Source organism: Talpa occidentalis, unplaced genomic scaffold, assembly GCF_014898055.3.
Source record: "Talpa occidentalis isolate TD23 unplaced genomic scaffold, MPIMG_talOcc4v2.1 talOcc4.11, whole genome shotgun sequence".
Classification (NCBI taxonomy): Eukaryota; Metazoa; Chordata; class Mammalia; order Eulipotyphla; family Talpidae; genus Talpa; species Talpa occidentalis.
In genome coordinates, this window is record NW_023601104.1 from 58,545,748 (window position 1) to 58,567,191 (window position 21,444).

The following is a 21,444-nucleotide window of genomic DNA, read 5'->3' on the forward strand; positions in this document are numbered from 1 at the left end:
TTTTGGTCAAAGGAGGGTTATGCCAGCTCTTCTACACATCTAGTAGGATCGTTTGAGATGAAAATGTCTAGGGTAGAATGTTATGCATTAAAAGTTTTTAGACTATATTATAAATATTGTGCTCTATATTTAATATAACTGAAATCCATAACCTGGGATTTACTAGTTTGTTATCACCATAAATAAAATACTACTAAATTAAGAGCATCCTGACCTGAAAAATATTTGATTAACAGTGATATTTCTTGTCTTTTAAATTTCTCAGAGGAAATTTTACTGATTTTTATTACTTATTCTATTTTGTATTATTTTTTCATCAGTCCATTTTCAAAATAAGTTAAGACTCTCTTACTTTTGGTAGATTTCAGTAATTTTTCCACAATTGTATATTGTTCATTTAGACATTAGAAAGAAACAAGGATCTGAGTAGCACAAACTTATGCTTTGTGAGAGAACAGAGCATATTTTCTTTCTGATCAATATAAAATTTAATCTGAGAATAGAAGATAAGAATAAAATTCTAATTTGGAATCAAACCTGATTTGATTATTTTTTTCCCTCTTTATTCTTCAGAAATAAGCAATAGTAGAGACTCCCACTACCCTATCTAAGGCAATAATACAGCTCTCAGTCATTCTGAATTTCTTTACACTCACTGAGTAATAACATGTATTTATTTCTTAAAAATCTCTCAACTGTATAATTGTATTTGCCATTTTGATGAAAGGGATAACACAGTGAAGGATATCTTCAAATATTGCTGTAGATAAAGCAGTCTCCATCACATGTGTGTTTTAAAACATATTCATAGTGGCAGGAAATGTTTGTCTTGTGGAAGACAGAGACTGAGGTGACTGCTGATGATGATTCCTTTCTCTGGTTTTAAAGTATTTGTGGTAATTCTCTCCTGCTATGTGTGGGAAGAAACTGTACTTCAGTAATTATGTTGTATAAAATTGTTTCTTGACAGACTAGAGCTAGAGAGTTCTTCTTGTTAGTTTGATGGAATAAACTGCCATGTTAGGAAAACCCACATGACAAGAAATTGCAGGTGGTTTTTAGGACCTGCAGATATTTTTGAAGAATAAGAAAGCTGCCTCTAGTCAATAAGCAGCAAAATGCCAGGGTCCTGGATCATACAACCATATGAAATTAATTCTTCCAATAACCTGAATAAGCTTGGAAGTGATGCAACTTCTTATCTAAAGTTGAACCTCTAGATAAGATCACATTCCAGTCAACACTAATTACAGCCTACCCAGAATGGAGATTCAGCTAAGTCATGCCTAGATTCCTGATATCCAGAAATTGTGAAATAATCAATATGTACTGTTTTAAGATGCTAGATTTGTAATAATTGGTTATTTAGCAATAAGTAACTAATGTGGTAGTCCTAGAATTCAAAGATAGATAAGTAAAGATATTCCTTTATCCTTTGTATAAGTAAAGTACTTTGCTTATGAATAAAATCTCTTTAGTCTATCACTAAAACTATTCTTGTCATTTGTAAATTATTCTAAGTTCCCTAATGTCTACAACTTTAGAAAAGTGGGTCTGGCTATTAGTAATGATGGTAAGCATTACAGAGATAAAAACCAAGATTCTAGCGTTTTCCTTGACAATTTCAATTTAATTTCACAGCAATATTTTCAATAAGGGCAATTTAAACTACATATAAGAAAGTATGGCTTCATTTTCCTAGAATAAAATCTATGCCACAAATTTTATTGCAGATAGAGCAATATGATTAATTTGTTTCTAATAAGATGCAAGGAGTAAGACTATTTAAACCTACTGGGAGGTAGCCTTAAAAAGAATGAATATGCTGAAATGTAGACATAATGGCTGGAGCTAAAGTAGCCATTAGAGCTATGAGATGTATTTTCTTTTGATGATGGTTGAACAGTACGATAGAAGAAGCCTTAATCTTTAAGGACTGTGTGGAACAAAGCCATGATCTCAGTTTCTGAAATGATAAAGGCCTTAACCAGAGTGAAATCAGTTTCTATCTTGATCAAATCATGGAATCATGGTTACTTTGAGTTTGGCTGATGCATTCCGAAAGTTGGCAAATGTTACCACATATAATTAATTTGTGAATCATAAAATAATATATCATTACAGACTGCACTTCTCTGTTTGACTGAGAAGTAAAGGTCAACATTACCCTGATAAAGGCATACACAAAGGTGATGATAATTCCAGTGCAGGAACACACAAAGGACAGTATTTTAGACTAAAGTAACATGTGAACAATGGCCTTAGTTCTAAAAATGTGTAATGATTTGTGGGAGGCAGAGTATTCTAATCTAACTATAGTTTGGAGAAATTGGTAGAAATGAGAGGAAGATGATATATCTTTTCTGAGGGATGTTAAACAATAATTTGAAAAACTTGTGACAATGAATTTATATATCATCTATAAGCCACAGTGAGCATAAACATTTTCACCTAAGAATAGGACACATTTTCTAGTAAAATATAGCCCAACAGTAGGGAAAATAGGTAGAAAGGAAAGAAAACTGTTATCAGTTATCGATAAAAGGTTACTATAATACCTTAAATAAGAGAATATAAGACAATAGGGAGAAAAATTAAAAGATAATTTCAATGTACTATGCAAATATAAAACTTACAAGAAACTGATATGATAGGTAAATAGAGGAGAGATAATTTATTGTTTTAATTCTGAAATCTAATTTGGTGTCTTACACTTAAAGATACACAGTAAATAATTTTTAAATATTTTTCTAATTGCAAAAATTCAATCAGTAGAGAGATAATACACATAACGCTTTAATACTCAGTGACAATTTATAGTTATTCAATTAAAATTTTTATATAGTCAAAAAAAAACAGTCTTTATCTTTTCATTTAAAACAACTTAAAAATTTATCTCTACTGATCAAATTCTTAAATATTTTACAAGCACTTATTTTACAAGTCTCACTATATGTCATTGTGGATATATAGTTTGGAAGTTATAAGGGATTTTTACCTTTACTGGACTACACAGAGAGTATGGACTTTCATTTCTAATTATCTCTCATGTTCTCTACATAAAACCCAGTATAATAAGTATGTATGTATATATTATTACATGAGAGCTTGCACTCTCTGATTCCTCAATAAACAACCTCACTCTCACCCCAATACTCCCACATATCTCTCTCTCTCACACACACACACACACAGACGCACACTCACACACACACACTCACACACACACACACACACACAACATAAATGAAACAAACAGCAAAAGTGTCTGGATTTTTAGCTTTCCTGGGAGCTAGTATTACCACAGAATTGAGGCCTGATGTTCTGCACATTCTGTTGTTCAGTGAGATCAACTCTAATCTCAGGTGACTATCACATTCAAAGTGAATAGAAAAATAATTTTCAATTTGGTAAAATAGGTGCAACCATAAATATGTTAAAATTTTCCTAGTTATTTTGGGTCTCAGGAAAAAACAGAATCATCTTCAATGATCTTTTTTGTGGATGAAAATATTCTGTTTATCTTCAAAGTATTTTGAGTTGTGGGAAATTCACAGTGATTACTAATTATGCTATATTTTAGTAGAAGACATAAATGTTCTTTCAGTTTCTTTCAGACATCTGATTCTATGGAATGATCAATTTCTTTACCGATTTTCCTGGATTATATTGCATTTGGAATTCAATTATATCATTTTCTCTTCTTCAAAACTTAAAGTGTTTATGGAAATCTTAAAACAACATGGTTGACCTGAAGATTGAAAAGTTGCACACTGGAATCAAGTTATGCTAACGATATCTCTTCTTTTTCTGTGGGGCAACCCATAACAGATTTACTCCTTTCTGTAGCAATCAAAACCTACTTACTGCACCACATGAATCTGGAATGGGAAAATGAAACTAGTGTTTCTTCTGGTCACAGCTTGTTTTCTAGTTAAAAAACAAAAGGATTTGAACTACATAATAGGGAACAAATGAAAACCTTGCAGAGGCAGTGTAGTCTAAACTAGCCTAATGTTAGAAAACAGTATCACCAGAGAAAATTAAAATGTGTATAAGGTCAAGAGGGTTTATATAAATAAATGATGTACCTCCTTTCATGGAGTTTGTTTTGTTTTTTAGTGGATAAATAAAAGAATGATTTCCATTTGTCCAATATGTGAAAAAGAATTGCCTTTGAAGAATTCTTATTGCTTTGGGACAGTAATATTATATATTTGGGACAATAATAAACAAAAATGAATGCATATCATGGTCTTTTAAGTTTCCCATAGAATAATAGATTACACTCTATTTCCCTTGTAAATATTTCTAGGGATAAAAATGAGCAGTTAGATCACCATGTAAATATACTGTTGTAGAGATTTTGATTTTGTTGCAACGGTTTCCTTTAAGAATCCAAGTGGAAAAGCTTTAAGTTCAACTGATTTTAATAAGAGCATTGTGAAACCAAGCCATGGCAGGAGCCAGCAGAGAGGGCATCCTCATATTCTTTGATTAGTCAATTATAGTTAATCTAGCTAATATTATATTACAGGAAGCAAAAGTTTCTCAAGGCAATTCATATTTAGAGAGTTTGCTTGTAAGAGCTTATTAATATGAATTTATATTGCCAATGGACAAATTTAATTAAATCTGAAATATTTTAATGAAAATTTTATGATTGCTTTTCAAATAATATATAATGTCCAATTGGGTCTACTACTAGCATAAACACTCCAGCTATTACAATTAACTTTACCTACAACAAGACAAATATAACAAGGTGTATATACTTTTAATATATGCCTAAATTCAAGCTCTGAATTAATACAGATTTGTTTTTTATATAGAGATTGTTAAAGTACTTGAAATAAGTACCCATGATTTAATAAATAACAATATGTCCTCCTATGCATCAAAAGAAAATGACATAAAAAATATTGATACTTCTTTTTAATTCATTATATGCCAGATGCACTTTATTGCTTTCTCTTTGAATATCTGTGAATCTATGGTGAGCCAAGGCAAAATGGAGATTCATCAATCATTAAGGTAATAAATAAATAAGAAAAAAAGAAAAAAAAGCTCTCTTTCTGCTTTTAAGAAAATTGAAAGAGGGGTCAATTCAAAAGGCATTTTAGACTTGCAAAAGATGCATATTAATATTTGCAAATTGATCTAAATCAAGCTAGTTATGATTTGTCTCATTATTACTGAAAGACTCAAAATAACCTCATCATCGAATCTATTGAATTGACATAAACTTCTGTCTACTTTTATAGGCACATAAACAATCTTACTAAAATAGACTTGCCTTGAAATTGACTGGATTAAAAACTCTAAGATGTTCATACTAAGCTCCATGGATCTGCAAAATGCGCTCATTCTTTTTGACAGAAGTTGAAGATCCCTTAGCCTACAATGTATGTATATAAGATAGAAAAATATTTAAAGAAAAATATTTTGTAAATAGGTATATAGCAAATGTATAGAATGAGTAAAAAATGTGCAATCTTACCTGTAACAAGAAAGCTGCATCGCCCGGCTCCAGCTTCATTTATGATGCTACAATTATAAACCCCATAGTTTTCGTTGGAAAGACTCTTCACGGGGTACTCTGTGTACTCTTGAGAGTCAAATTGACCAGTCCGTAATAACTTGTTGCCCAAGCGCCACTCATAGGTCAGCACCCTTATAGGGTATGCTCGCAGCACGCGGCAGCTCATTGTGACACTGCGGTCTTGCCCTTGACGAATTTCCAGGAAAGCTGGTTCCACAGCAGGGGGATCTGTGGAAAAGAAATGTTAAAAAAAAAAAAATAAATAAGCGGCTTGCGATTTTTATTGTGAGGAGATATTTAAAAACATCCAGCAACAGGGAAGGAATATAAGAGGTGGATGGAGAAGATTTTCAGGCCCAGGAATTTCAGCTTAGACTGGAAAAGTGATTTCCTGGGTGTGAGCTGTTAACAAGACTCACTGATTTTAAAAAGCATTTACAGGTGAAACTAGCAGCATTTATTTTTTCCTTTCTAAATGTTTAACAGAAAAAAAGCTCTAGATTGTGTTTGGTTTATACTTTGAGCAAGCAAATGATGCTGTGGGTGTGAAAGGCAAACTCTCCAAACTAGTATGAGATGCTGATGCAGATAAAGCTAGAGTTTCATGCCTCTGAATTCTAATATTCCCATGTGAGGCTTAGTCTTTCTCAGCATCCATTATTTAATTAAATAGGTAACACAAGAATATAAATTGATTTTCTAAATTATGTGGTTGATCTTATTTGGCTGAGAGTCATAATATTCATGTGTAAACCTTAAACAAACTTTGCAAATGGTACCACAGGCAGAGATGGTTTTCAATCCACTGCAACAGCTCATTTATCTGACTAAATTGTGATTTTTTTTCATGTAATTAAAACTTGCTACATTAGGTACCTAACCTTTTTGGTTTTAATGGGAAGAATACCAAAAGGTGGTATACATACAGTCCTTTCATTATTTAGAGTAGGTAAAATCAAGTCTTTTTTTTTTTTGTATAAATGAGTCCCATGATCATAAAACCCAAAGCAATCACTCCTGGACACTGGCAATATGTTTTTTTCTATCAAGGAAACTGCCTGCAACCATGCAGGACTGTACTAGACTAGATATGCATGGCACCCTCTTGAATTCTGCAGCACAAAAACTGTAAAATTTTCCCTAGTAGTCCTTCATTCCTTCCAATATGCTAAAAAGTGTTAGGACTGTGTCACCAAATGTGCCATCAGATATTGTTTACATGTTATTCTGTCTATGTTTTATGCTATAACTTTCCCTTCTCATTGTCAATCTATTGATTGACCCATCTTCCATCTTTCAAACTTTTGTAATAATTCAAGTTTTATTCTCTAATTCCATTATAAGTCTGTCCTAATAAGTGCTAAGAATTAAAAAAAAAAAGGATGAGAAAAAAAATTCAGGCTATGTGTAGTTTATGGTCTAACACAGAAGGAAATAACTATGAAACAGATATACAACAAAAACTCTATGGTTGAAAATTCACTCTATCTCTGGTGAATCCTCTCATCACCCCCCATCTCTGGCCTGCACCCCAGCTCTTAAAAATTGGATAGTTAATACACAGAAGATACATGAGAGCTTAAAAGAAAATAAAGATGGAAAGAAAGGCAGACACTAATCAGGGATCCTTGAATATCATGTTTATGGAGTTTGGATGGTATCCTGTTGGCACTGTTTTTTTTTTTTTTAATTAAAAGCAGGCCATCTATGATTAAACCAACCTTTTAGAAAAAAGTACAGTGACAGCAAGAATATGCACTGCAAAAGGAAGAGTCTATTACAGATAAAATGACATTGGTGAAGGCCTGAACTAAAGCAATGCCCCTGGAATACAAGTAATATCTAGGCATCAAGGGGGATAATGGTGTCAATGACAAAGAGGTGGAGAAATGGAGGAGTACTTTGGGGTATGGTCAACTTGTCAAATCTGTGTGTCTGTTAATCACACACTTTATTGACTTCCATGTTTGTTAACCAGACTTGCAAATTTGGACTTGGCCACATTCTCAACATTTTCAGCTTGATCATTATGTTTCAGAAAATGTAGGTTTCTCTTTCTGTTCCTGTATGACAAGTCCTTCTGAACTCTAAACCTTGGCTTTGTTTTTTCTTCCTAAAATGTCTGGCTAATCCTCATATTTAAGATTTTACTTCTTCAGAAAGCTTACCTTTGACTACCAGTTAATAAAGTATCTTTCCTACTATTATAGTTTTAAATTAGCTTTGTAGTCACTCCCTGCATAACACGACCACTTGTGCATATTTTGTTTGTGTAAGCACCATGATGAAGGGAATTAAAACTCTCAGTTCACTGTTCATGTCATGTATCCATTGTGCCTAACACTATACTTAGTGCAAAATCACAATTGATTAAATAATTGACTGCATAAATGAATGAGTAAATAAATGAGTAAGAGTAAAAATGTTCACAATATTTTCAGTATTTCTCCCATCAAGACTTAATTCATTTACTCTGTTAGATTTCAATGGGATCTGAAATTGCTTTGACCTCTAGAATACGCAAAAGTGGTGCTAAGCCAATTTCTAAGCCTAGGCCACAAGAGACTGCGAGTTTCATTTCTTCTGTCTCGAAATATTCTAGGAGCCTTGATCCATGTAATGCGGTATATATACACAATGGAATATGACTCAGCAATCAAAAAGATAAACTAATGCCATCTGAGGCAACATGGATGGAGCTGGAAGTAATTATGCTCAATGAAAAAAGCCAGAAAGAAAAAGAAAAATATCAGATGGTTTCACTTACAGGAAGAATGTAGAGGGACCAAATAAGGGATCAGAAAAGAACTAATTATAGTAAATTAAAAAACAAAATTAACAGGTAACTATAAATCAGACATTCTTCAGGGGAGGGAGAGGGAAAGAGAAGGGAAGAGCACAAGGAACTATGGTGATGGTACATAGGTAGATTGGAGGTGGGATTTTATGGGGACAACACCTGAGAGGAGAAAGCATATATTGTACAAAAAGGAAAAATGATATAAAATATATATAAAGTAAAAAATAAATAAATCACAAGGTATTGGTAACTTAAAAAAAGAGTTCTACTAGCCTAATAAAGAGAACCTAGAGACGCTGAAATTATTTAGAAAGGAGAGGGCAGGGTTACATTAGCCTTCCAGTTTTTTCCACCAACGATGCAGGCATGTAAAGTCATCTTGAACCTTCCAGCTCAGACCAACTACCTGCAAAGTACCACCAAGTGGTCCAAATAGTACCACAATCCAAATGGAGAATAGCCCAGGAAAGCTCTGATCAAAATCTTGACTCACTAGAGATTAGATAGTTAATTAAATATAAATAAAATTTGACTATTTTGAGCACCTAAATACTGGAGTGGTTTGTTATGCAACAGGTAACTGGCACAGATGCCTTTCAGTCTTTAAAATTAAGCAGTTTGATATGAGTGGAGAGACAGTAAAGTGAGGCAAGAGAACAAGGCGACAGCTCAGCTGAGGTAACAGAATCTACACAAAATATCATGGGATCCAAGCTGATTTTGGAAGAAAATGAATTCAGATGAAAAGGAATAGATGATAGTTAATGAACTGAAATACTAGGTTAAATAGAAAATGTGGAAAGTAAGTTCACTGAGAATCACAGTGTAAGGAAGTCACAGTCTTTAAGTAGAATTTTGTTGGAATTTAATAATTCAGAAGCAAAGAAATATGGAGTAATTACAAGATCAGAAATAGTGCTATTAGAATGAAATGCTGAAACAGAGCACACATGAATGGTACTAGAATAAAATGCAAATCAGTTAAGCAAAAACATATTTATTCTCAAGCCACAATTGTATTTTTCTAACAAAAACTAAAAAGTTAACAACTGCTAATCTTTCTTCTTATGAATTTCCTTTTTTGGTGGGAAAAGTCATAAATGTAATTAATTGTGCCTCAGAAGAAAATATCATAAATTACATATTCACTTTTTCTATAAATGATTTTCTGTGAAAAATCTTTGAATGCAGGGAGGAGGGAGAATATGGGGCGAGGAGAGCATGATGAACTATGGTGGAGCACTGTGTGTGCTTCAGCGGTAGGAAAACTATGGTGACCACACCTGAGGGGAGAAATCCTATACTGGGAAAAACATAAAGGGATGTAAAATAATGGTACATCATTAATTTTAAAACTCAAAGTATTTTAAAAGAAAGGAAGTTCTTTGAATGCATCTGACAGATTACATAATTGCAAATAATGGATTTTTTGGACTCTCAGTTCATATAAATGTGATATTCACCTAAATCAAAAAGATTCAGCCCACTCCAGCAGTAATGGTCTATAAAGTTATCCATTAGTATTGGGTTAAATTCTTCAAACAGTGTGTTTTCATAAAGGTCAATGTAGTCTGTGTTGGAAAGCAATGAAAGTAATCACCACTGCTATTTAAAAGACTGCTTAAAGTACCCATAGACCAGGGTGGTTCCTTAACCTCAAAAGCTAGAGAATTTGAAAATGAACACATTCATTATAATGCAACCCAGTTATCCGGTGGAAAACTTCCTTGATGGAACGCTCACTTCAAGTTTACCAGCTGTTAGTGAGCTCAACATTTCATTCTTTAGAATACCCAGTGAGTAGAGTGGATCTTAGCAGTTATGATTAAATGATATAGTATTAGGTCACTGAATATGATGAAAGTTTCAGGTGTCCAAAGAGTTAGAGTTCACTATTCTGATAGAATCACTTTTTCATGGTGTAAGAGATATTCAGGATGATTTTTTATTATGAAAAACTTAATTTTGAGAAACTGAAATAAATTAAAATAGTGTGAAGAAAAAAGTCTATTTAGATGTGAAATGCCTAAAAGTAGGATTGTTAGGAGAATTAAATAAATGCCTGAGTTTTGTTTTGATAAACTAAACAAAATGATTCTTAATATAGGACATATTATTGTGTGTGCACACGTGCATGTGCGCGCGCACACACACACACACACACTTACATTAGATGTCTCTGGTTCAAAAGTTTGTCAGTCTCCCTCCATATATACTGAAGAATTATGGTAAATAACATAATAATAATTATATTTATTGGTGTTCAACACTTACTATATGCTACATATTTTTGTTAATATATTCACATAGTTTATCTTTTTTATAACATTAACTCATTTTCCAGAAGACATAGAGGCATAGGAAGGTTAAGCAGAGTCACCCCACTGAAGAGAAAAAGCATTCAAACAGGACAAACTGACTCCAGAAATATGCTCTTAGTAACAACCTGTTTCATTCTTTCTAATTACAACTATTACTAACATCTCATGATTTAGCTCTCTTCTAAGAGAATTTTGAAAATCTTGCCCTATTTGTTATTTAAAGGTGTCAATTAAAATAGATGTTGGCCTATTCACATTATCATTTAGAATTCACAAACTTGCATAGGTCAAAAATGGAAATCATGTTTTTGTGGACATGAAAGTCTTGCAATAAAAAATACTGTTTAAAAAAGTGTTAATGGTAGATTTCAAGCCAGGTTGCAAAGGTACGTACTCTAGATAGCACTGTACTTGATGCAAATGACCTTATGTATTGTCCATATATTCATTTAAGAAGAATGAATATAGATTAGCTGTCTGAAGGTAAGAGTGTAATCTTTAAAGTTATAGATTTTGATTGTAGTAAGTCATTAAGTAAAAAGTGCTCAAAATTAATTCTGAAATTATTAGCATTTTCGGTTCTTATGTTTACTGCATCCAGATGTTTGGCAAATGTTCCAAGTATGAGGATGGTTCTCATGCTTAAATCAATAGACAAATGTTTAACTTTTATGGAAAGAGTAATGTATGAAAACACCCAATTATAGAAAATGTGTATTACTGTTTATTTCTTAATAAGAGGAGCAAGGAGAAATTAATGAATTCTTTCAACATCACGTATGAATAAAACTATGCCTCTTTCTGAAAAAACAATCAGCAGATTCTGATAAGCCCAGAATTATAAGCACAATGCTAATAATTTAAAAAATAATAAAAGATGTTTAAATAAAAAATCTTCAAACTAATATAAAGAAAATTAATATAACCCATTTTAAATCTTCAAGGGTGTGTGAAACTGCATATGATAAATATGCATAGAGCTATTTTCAGTTTACTTATAGTTAAAAGAAGAGAATGCTAGCTGTTTGGGGAATTTCAGTGCAAATATGATGCTAATTACTTAACCCTTAGAGGGGACACTGCTATATATTCATTCTAGAGGGTCATTTCTTCTCAAGTCAAATGCCTGACTCACAAAACATTGTGTGTTCTTTGCTCTTTTTCTTTAATAAGATCCAGGGGAATTGTGCTTTTAAAAATTTTTTAAGTCACTATTTACATGACAAAATCCAGGAGCTCAATCAGCAAATTAAAGCCTGCCATTGTCCAATAAAAATAATTAAACTGCTACATTTAGTATGCAACAGCCTCTCTGTCTGCCTCTGTGTGTGTGTGCGTGTGCGTGTGCGTGTGTGTGTTCTTCAAATTTTTTCAAATCTTGTAATTATAGCCATCTTTCAGGAAATTGAAATTCGAAGAGATAAAATGTGTATAAAGAAATAGAAATTGAAATGGCTTACATTTTTAGGGTTAATCTGTTCTATAGGATTGTGCTAGCATTTTCACAACTTATTATGTCATTTGGGCTCTGCAAAAAACTTGCACACTATATATTATTTCAATTTTAACATAAGGAAACAAAATTTGAGAAGTTATGCTCTCGGAGTCAGGAAAAAAATCTTAAAAATCTACTTGTCAAGTATAATTGAATATATACATTTCCTATTCTCAGCTCCTGTTCTCAGTTGCCTCCTCATTGTCTTGCTTACATTTTACTTGTTTAAATAGTTACATTGGCTAAATGTATGCAGTTGGTGCAATTAAGTAGCTGACAATGTATGTGTGATTGGGAAAAAAGTTGTAGTACTGATAAAATTTCTCTAAATGTATTAGCATATGTTTTACTAACAAAGAAACGAAACAGTCTAAAAATAAAGTCACCTATAATATTTAATTTACATACATGAACACAGATTTGTGTAAAATATATTTTAGTATAGAAGAATGACACAATCACAGAATATATTAACCTTTCAATACTATTGCTCAAGAGTTATGATCATAATCTCTGATTTGACTGGAGCATCTGTTTTGAGTATTCATTAAGACAGAATTCTGAGATTATCCTTAAAGATTTATAAATGACCAAAATGTAAGTCTGTTCATAATTTGGGAAATTTCAGATTGATCTTTTGTTCAAAAGTTTAATGAGGTTCAGACTACACATAAACACACACAAATTCATATACAATTAAATGTTCTACATGGTCAGTGGCATTACTGTTACACATCCGATTATCTGTCTGAAAATGTCTCTAAACCTTTATTTAGAAATTGACCTGTAGGAATAAACAATTGTGTTCTTCCATCTGAAACATCAAAACTTATCTCTGCCTTCTCAATTTTCTCAGTCAAAATTTATTTTCTTTCCATTCATATCGTAGTGATTAACTCCACCTACTCTACTTTCCTCTTTCTTCTTATTGTGACCAAATGTTCCCAACATGTAATATTTTTATTTGGAAGGTTCCATTGGGAAAAATCACTCTTCACCCTTTTTCATTTCTTTGTTCAAGATAATCAGCCTAACTGCTTTACTGCCTCCAACCCAAAGTTTACTTAATAAAAATTCTCTGCCTTGTTATAAATACATACAGTAAATGTTATAAATACATAAAGTAAATGTTGAATGAAAATAAAATACCATATGGATTTATTCACCTGATTTTGTAATTAAACATATACTCTTAATTTAAAAAGCCACATAGAAAAATATATTCATCTATATTATCTCTCTTTAGAAGTGGGCAGAAGCCTAATTGGTCTAAAATAATGTATTCAAAGAAAGATTTTTGTTCTTTTTTTCTAATATTAGGCAATGAAACAGAATTGTACATTAATAATAGTTATTTCAGATTCAAAATTATTTTTTTTGCTGTTTTATATTAAAAAAGTTTAATGCTAAAGAAATACCATCTATGTAGAATTAGTAATTACGTCAATGTAAAAATAAGTTTTTTTCTTAAAAAGTAATATAATGCCTATTCATTCTGAGTGATGCTTTTACATTTTAGTTCTGTTACATGGTGGGAAAACAGCTTTTAACATGAAGTCAATTGAAATGTTGAATTAACCAGGTTTCCCTTCAATTACTTTAGGTGAAAAGAGGGCAAAACAAAAGAAATAAAATGTATTCACAATATAATTATTCATAAAATATTCTTAAGGTCAATCATTTATAGGTGTGTTATTTAATTTATATTCTGAATTCCAGCATTGATTCAAAAACTGTTATAGGTCAATAATAAGATAAAAAAATTGTACCAAAATGTTAACCAATTTCATCATAGCACCCTCTCAGTTTAGCTGATAACTGAAGAACTGAAGTAAAAAATACAAAATGTCAAAAATAATTACGAGCATATTTTTATTGATGAACTAAGCCCTAAAACCTAGTCTGATTTTCCTTTATATCCAAATAAGAAATATTTTTTGATAATAGCCTCAATTAGGTAAAACAAGTAACCATGTTGCTCTAGCAAAAATATATTTAACATTTTGCATTTTATATCTGGAAGCTCATTATTAATAGCAATAAATAAGTCATAGGGCTTTAATTAAGAAAATAGATGCCTACTTTCACAAATAAAGTATAAATTCATTCATCCTTAATAAATCAGATATGTAAAGACCAAAATGATAGTAAACTTAGCATGTATTGAAATTTTCAGAAATAAAAGGAGAATTCAGCAAATAAATTATTCTTGAAAATCTTATTAAGATTTGTAAAACTAATCTTAGGTCAAAAAAGTGGGTGCTCTGTTACTTTAGTCTTGGGAGGAAGATTTCAAAAAGACTTCATTTCTAAAAAAATTAAGGATAAGTTATATGGTTTTTAATTTTTGCTCTTGTCTCTTATTGTCTTCATAGAATGTTTCATATTTTGTAACTTAGTTATTTTCTTTAGAAGCTGAAGATATTCTTCATGTAATATGCATTTATGAATAAAATATTTTCAACAAAAACAACAAACAAAACAAAGCATGAAAACAAAACCAACATGATTATAATTTCAGAGTCTGTAAAGTTGTATCATCCAATATAGGTGATTAGAGTGTTTTAATTTACTGGTTTGCCTTATACAGGACAAGCAATCTGATGAACCAGATTATTAGGAGCCACTCATATACAGAAAATATTTAAAATAAAATATCACTTTAACGCAGATAACAAAAATAATTTCTCCATTTACTATAATTTAATAAAACCATTTAGCATACATGTTAATAATTAAGGGATAAATTACATATTTTTGTAGAAATGGGAAATAAAGTAGTGACAGAGTCATGTGTTTTGCTGCTGACTTTACTGACAAGGATGCATTCTGATATACTTCAAAACAGTCAGTATCTACCTAAACAACATATCATTTCACATAGTAGTAGTAATGACAGAAGCAAAGTACTTTTCAAAGTCTAAATTTTTGTATATGAAGTAATTGCATATTTGAAGTTTCAGCTTCTGGGAATTATTGTGGTAACAGAGGAAGAAATGTTTTCATTCCCTCTGTCAAGTCATAGTTTCTGCATTTGCAAACACTGGAAAAATATCACAGAAGCCCTATTAAAAAGTGTTAATTCTTTCCTGAAGAGTGATTCAGAGATGCAAGATAATATTTATATCTCTCGTCACACATTTGGGGATGTATTTTAGTAACTGTGTACTTAAATACTGAACTTGCAAAATAGATCCTTTCCTAAACTTTTGGTTATATAGATGAATTGACTGTTAATGTTAATACAATTTGGTTAGTGTTTGACTTTGGAAAAATGTCTATATTTATAATTCTGAAGAATTCTGACCATCCCTGATTTTATTTTTTTATTTTTAAGATTTATTTATTTATTTATACAAGCACTGGATACAGTCAGAAACACGGGAGGGTGAGAGAATTCACCAGAGCCAGAGTGGGGAAGAGAAACAGGCAGACTGACGAAATACACTGCTAAGGGGAGCAGCGGGCGGCAGGAGAGGTCTGCGTGTCATGTGAGACCCTTGCCGGCAATCGGGGATCGAACCAGCACTGCAGAGGCTGCAGGCAGCTTCGCAGCCCAGTGCTCAACTGCTGCGCCACCAGGGGAGGCCTTGACCATGCCTGATTTTAATGAGTCCTTACCAAATTTCCTTGAAAAGTAGCACATATTGTTATGAATAAATATCAATTGAGATAAGGAATTACGTGAAGCATAATGTAAGACTTTTTTTCTATACTTCAAGGATAGAATCTAAACTAGCAAATAAAAAATACAATGTTATATATATATTTTCAAACTATTATTTGCAAGTCAGTATAACAGTCACAGTGAGAAATAATACAATGTCTTTATCCACATAGAGCTTAAAGTCTAGTAGGGGAAATAAGGTGTAAATATTGAAAGAGTTAAGAAATATAGTGGATAAATTTAACAGAATATAAGAAACGTCAAGCAATACAGGTGAAAACAATGTGATAGACAATGAGTATTCTAAGTTTTCAGAAGAGGAGAGCACCAACATGGGATGGAGTGGTCTAAGTTATGATCTCTGAGTATACAGAACAGAAGTACCATCTACTGCTAAACAATTTGGGGCTAAAAATCTGGGTATTGTACATGTCTTGAGTCTGCATTTCCAATTATAATACCTGGGCCTCAGTTAACAGGAAGGCTTGGCATGACAGCAGAAGGAAGTGATTCTATAAACAAAATGAGAGAAGTGGGGAACTAAAAGGCATGTTTATGACAGTTATGAATAGGGAGATACAATTTCAATGCACCATAGGGTTTCAGAAGTTGAATACAATGTAGTATGTCGAGAACAAGTTTCAAGCATCCAATGATTCATTCCAAAGTGTATGAATGGTCACCTGAGCATTAAATCCTCTTTTGGGCATTGTACTTTAGAGTTATGTCTTCTTTATGCAGATATAAGTCCCTTTCTTAAGAACTTTGAAGTTTCCTTAATAGATATGTGCAGTAGTGACTATATTACAGGACACCATGTGATGAAAGTACTAACAGGAAAAGACAAGTAATATAAAACAGAAACTTATCTTCCAAACCTCATGGGAGAGATCCCTAAATTAAAAAAAAAATACATAATCTTCAGGTTTTTATTTGTTGACTGAAAATTAGTTTTAATATATTGGAGGAGTAAAAAGAAAACTTCCTTTAAAATATAATTAAAAATATTTTTAAGATAAACTGCAACATATAGCCAAGTACATTGATGAAGAATTTTTAAAAATTATGTTAATAAAAGGAATTATAAGTAAAATAGAATAATTGTTTTAGCTAATCATGTACCTTTTTAAATTTCTTAACTGACTGTCTAACATCATTAATAATTGTCTGATCGAAGTGTATTTTGTCAAATGATCGTATTTTAAATTTTAATATAACATTTTCTATAACTTTCTGCACACTGGTATTTTATGATTAATGAATTTGAATTAATGGACTCTTCAACTTTTCTCCATCAACCAGAATTTTCAGTTAAGAAAAATAATCATTTTAAGATCCTTCTAGAGAAGAACCATCAAAATATTCCTACCCAAATCTGAAATATCCCAAAGTGTCATTGGAGATTTTTAAATGTCATACACTTGAGTCCTTGTACTCAACATTTGTTCAGTCTGCCCTTGCTCTTTAGGGATGAATTTCAACATCTTCTTGGTTAAAGGCCATGTTTTCAATATATCAGTTTCAAAGCTGAAATTTTGTCACTCCACACATTGAAAGAAATTAGTTTCAGCTGTATGGTAACTTTTTACTATTTTTATATATATATAGAATAATGTCACTAATCTAGCAATATTACCATATTAGTAACACTAGTATTAATATTAGCATATTAGTAACAATATAGATATATTACTCTAATAGAGAAAAAAACAATTGTTTTCATGATTCCACTAGACATCTCAAATTAGAAGCCTGACTTCTAAATTCTTGGCATACCTACTAACCTCTGTATCCTCAACTTTGCCTTTTTACTTATGATGTTCAACACAACAAACTACATGAATATAATTTTCCTGTTGTTTCAAATAAGTATCTGATATATATTCCAATTGGCCAAACTGTAAGCAGGGAAATAAATCATGAATTAAGTCTTCAAGGAAGTGTCAGATGTCCTATTCCCAATTTTAGCCTACATGTTCTTTTTTTTTTTTTAATTTTATTTATTTTATACAAGAACTGGGGTACAGGCCAGATGTGCAGGAGGGTGAGAGAATTCACCAGAGACAGAGCAGGGAACAGAACAGGCAGACCGATGAAATACACTGCTGAGGGGAGCAGCAGGCGTGACAGGAGAGGTCTGCTGCACCACGTGGGACCCTCACTGGCTGGCTGGGATTGAACTGGCACTGCAGAGGCTGTGGACAGCTTCATAGTGCTGTGCTCAACTGCCTGCACCAACAGGGGAGGCCCCATGTTCCATTCTTAATGGAATTTTATAATTTATTTACACGCTTTCCTCAAAGACTGTGTTCATCTGTTTCTAGCAATGATCTTCCAAAAGTTGCTATAGTCTAAGTTTTGCATTATTGTGTAGGAAAAGACCTTACTGAAGGATTACAATTGCAATAAGGGATATATCTTCTGCTCATGTTGCTCCTTTTTCCATGTGTTCCTTTAAGAATGCTGTATGAAAGCACTCTTAATCATTTCACAAACTCACAACATAAATTCAAAGCACCCCAATATTGCCAGAGAGATAAAAATCAATTCCTACTCATTAATCTTATACTAGCAAATCCATGTCATTATGTCCAAATCATGACAATGGCTTCCAGTGGATAACATGTATCCAGTGATTTCCACCACATTTCTCAGGAAAATTTATATAATCCATTAAGCTACCAGATAAAATTTTGCACTATCGATTTATAGCACTACAGTTTCTCCTTAACTATTGAACTGGATCAGTTCTCACCCATTTCATGATGCTGGATAGATAAATGGTTTCAATTGCCAACTTCCAAAATAACTACAAATTATTTTCATATTACAATTTTCTGTTAACAAAACGGCTATATATACAACATTTACACATAATTGACTCTTCTGTTTTCTCTTTCATTCCTAATACCCAAGTCACTGGTAAAAATATAGCAGAACATAGACCTAATATAGTCAGTCTAAATACTGAATTTTCTAAATAGGCTTTTGATAAACTTCCTCTTAAGTTTCATTTTAAATAGGAGTTGTTCCTTAATATTTATGAGTATATTTTCTATTTCACTCATTTTCTCCTTTGGGGCCTTCTGAGCATAATTACAATGGATAAGGGAAGAAAAGATTTAAAGGAGATACTGACATGGAATCTGAATTTTCTTCCTGCTGCTGAAGCTGATGGACTAGATGACTGAAACCATCACTGGTCTTCCATTAGATTCAGTTTCCTAGACTTTATTTTGTGAATTTTATATGCTGACTTTTCCTATCTTTACTGATGAATTCTTATGAAGATTAAATAAAAGCAGATGTGAATGTAGTTGAAAATGTATACATTGTAAAAAATGAAAATGATGTAAAAATATATAAAAAAATAATTAAAAATAAAAGATAAGATAATTGTATCACCAGAATAATTATTGTCTAATGAATTCTTTGAGGAATTCAGTAGAGTGTCTCAAATATTAGAGTTTCTCAATAGAAATTTGTTGAAAATAATCTAACTTACCCTAAAGGAACATGCATTTATATGTAGTTACACATTTACATTTTTTGATGCCATGAGATGCTAAATTTCAATCAATAGTTTACTTTAACTTGTTTAAGTTACCATTAATGTAACTTCTTTGTAATTTTGGTGGATGAATGTTACAGTGATTTATATTATGGCTGGGCAACATAATTTTTTTGGAGAAAACCCGGTTTTATCAAGGGCACGCTTACTGCTAACCATGTGTTGTCAATAAGGATACTAGACTCTTAAAAAGAAAACAAGACCCTGTTGGGGAAATCTGAAGTAATGAACATAGCATCCTTTCCTGACAACTGAGCAAACATTTAATAGAAGGGTTTACCCTGTACCTAAGAGTTAGGCATCAGTGCATCTACTGTCCATTTTTCTGGTGTGGTACCATATGTTAGTCATGAAATAATGCAGAATAAAGTGAAAGAATATCTTCATGAAACTTACATAATCTCAATAATCAGGGTATTCAATTGAAAAGAGAAACATTTGACATAAACACCATAGATCTCAATTTATCCTACTGCACTAATACTATTGCTATCTACTTCACAAGTCCCCATTAGCTATATGCAATTCAGACATATTTCTAGAAGAAGAAATGACTTGGTCTTTCTTGGGCTTTACAGGGTGTTTACATACGTCATTTGTGATGAGCTAACCATTCTAGGTACTGTCCTTGCTTGCCTGAAAGCATCACAATACTTTGTTAGTTTCAATGATCTGAGGAAGCTTGCTGCATTATCAGGTTCCAAGGGAATGTTAGTATACTGCATGTTCACAAACCACTGTTTTTACCTTATGGTCTCGCACTTGGCACAGACACACAATAACAGATGGCACTGATACATCAATTGTTTTCTATTCAATAACATTGTCACGTACAGGCACTGTTATGCACAAATGGAAACAGAAGCCATTTGTACAAGAAGTTTTATCAGCTACCTCTACATCTGTGCCTTTATTATTTGCACTGACAAAGCCTGTTCAGGGAGCTACTTCCTTTAATTATAAAACATGGGGTGTTTTGCTCAACACTAATGATCACATGAAATGGAAGCCCAATATTGAATTTTGACAAACTGAACTTCTGCCAACACTGATCCCAGAATATCCCCAAAAACCTTTGAAAATTTGATGTAAGAGTTTCTTTCTGATTTTCATCTACAGGTTGATTAAATTTATGATTTACTTTGCCAGATACATGATAGTCTCAAACAGTCTATTGAGAAAATTCCCAAATAAGAAACTTCTTAATAAAATTAAAATTTTAACAGAAATCATCAATCCAAAAGACACAACTAGGTGTTTAGCATACTGTCTTAGATTTCTTACAAACACATTAGTAAATTGTTTGTCCCAAAGTATCTAGGGTAACTTATATGATTACCTAGGACTGATTTAATTATCAAAGTTAGTAGAATTGAATTACTTATTCTACACTTCTTAGCATAACCTGTCAATTTTTTCTGATTTTCTATCGGAAAGTACTTGGAGTGCTTGGATAAGAATGTTTATTGATTTTAAGCACCATCTGGGGAGAAAGACATTATGAGTTTTAAGTGCAACTTCTTACATTTACTCTGAGTGGTCTTAGCTTAATGCCAACCCATTGTAGTGATACAACTCTGTCCCAGATTATCTATCTATCTATCTATCTATCTATCTATCTATCTATCTATCTATCTATCTATCCATCCTCTACAGCAGCAAATGGTAATAAGACACTAAGATAACTGACAGTCTTAACTTACTTCAACTATGCTAAGAAATTTAATTACAGAAAGTTTATCTGAACTATTATTCTCAAATGACAGGTTTATCCAGTAAAGAATTAAAATACTAATATGCTCAATGTGAATTTTTTTGGAAAAGTCTGGCCAAACACACAGGACTGGATTTCTTATCAATTGTGTGTTAGTCTATGTGCTGTCAGTCTGCTTATTACTACTGGAGTAACGTCAAAAACATTTTTATGATCTGTCTTGCCAAGATGTAAGTAAGAATTTGATATAAGAAAGTCTTAGGTTAGGGCCTCCCCAGTGGCGCAGCGGTTGAGCGCTGGGTTGTGAAGCTGCCCGCAGCCTCTGCAGTGCCGG

General features: G+C 32.3%; 1 protein-coding gene across 1 annotated transcript in view; it reads right to left on the minus strand.

The window, feature by feature from the left end:
• MDGA2 (MAM domain containing glycosylphosphatidylinositol anchor 2) overlaps nt 1-21,444 on the minus strand; it is a 729,529-nt gene that overhangs the window by 81,005 nt on the left and 627,080 nt on the right. Inside the window, 1 exon segment of the mRNA XM_054690202.1 lies at nt 5,501-5,770. Within this exon segment, the coding sequence (XP_054546177.1) occupies nt 5,501-5,770 (270 nt within the window).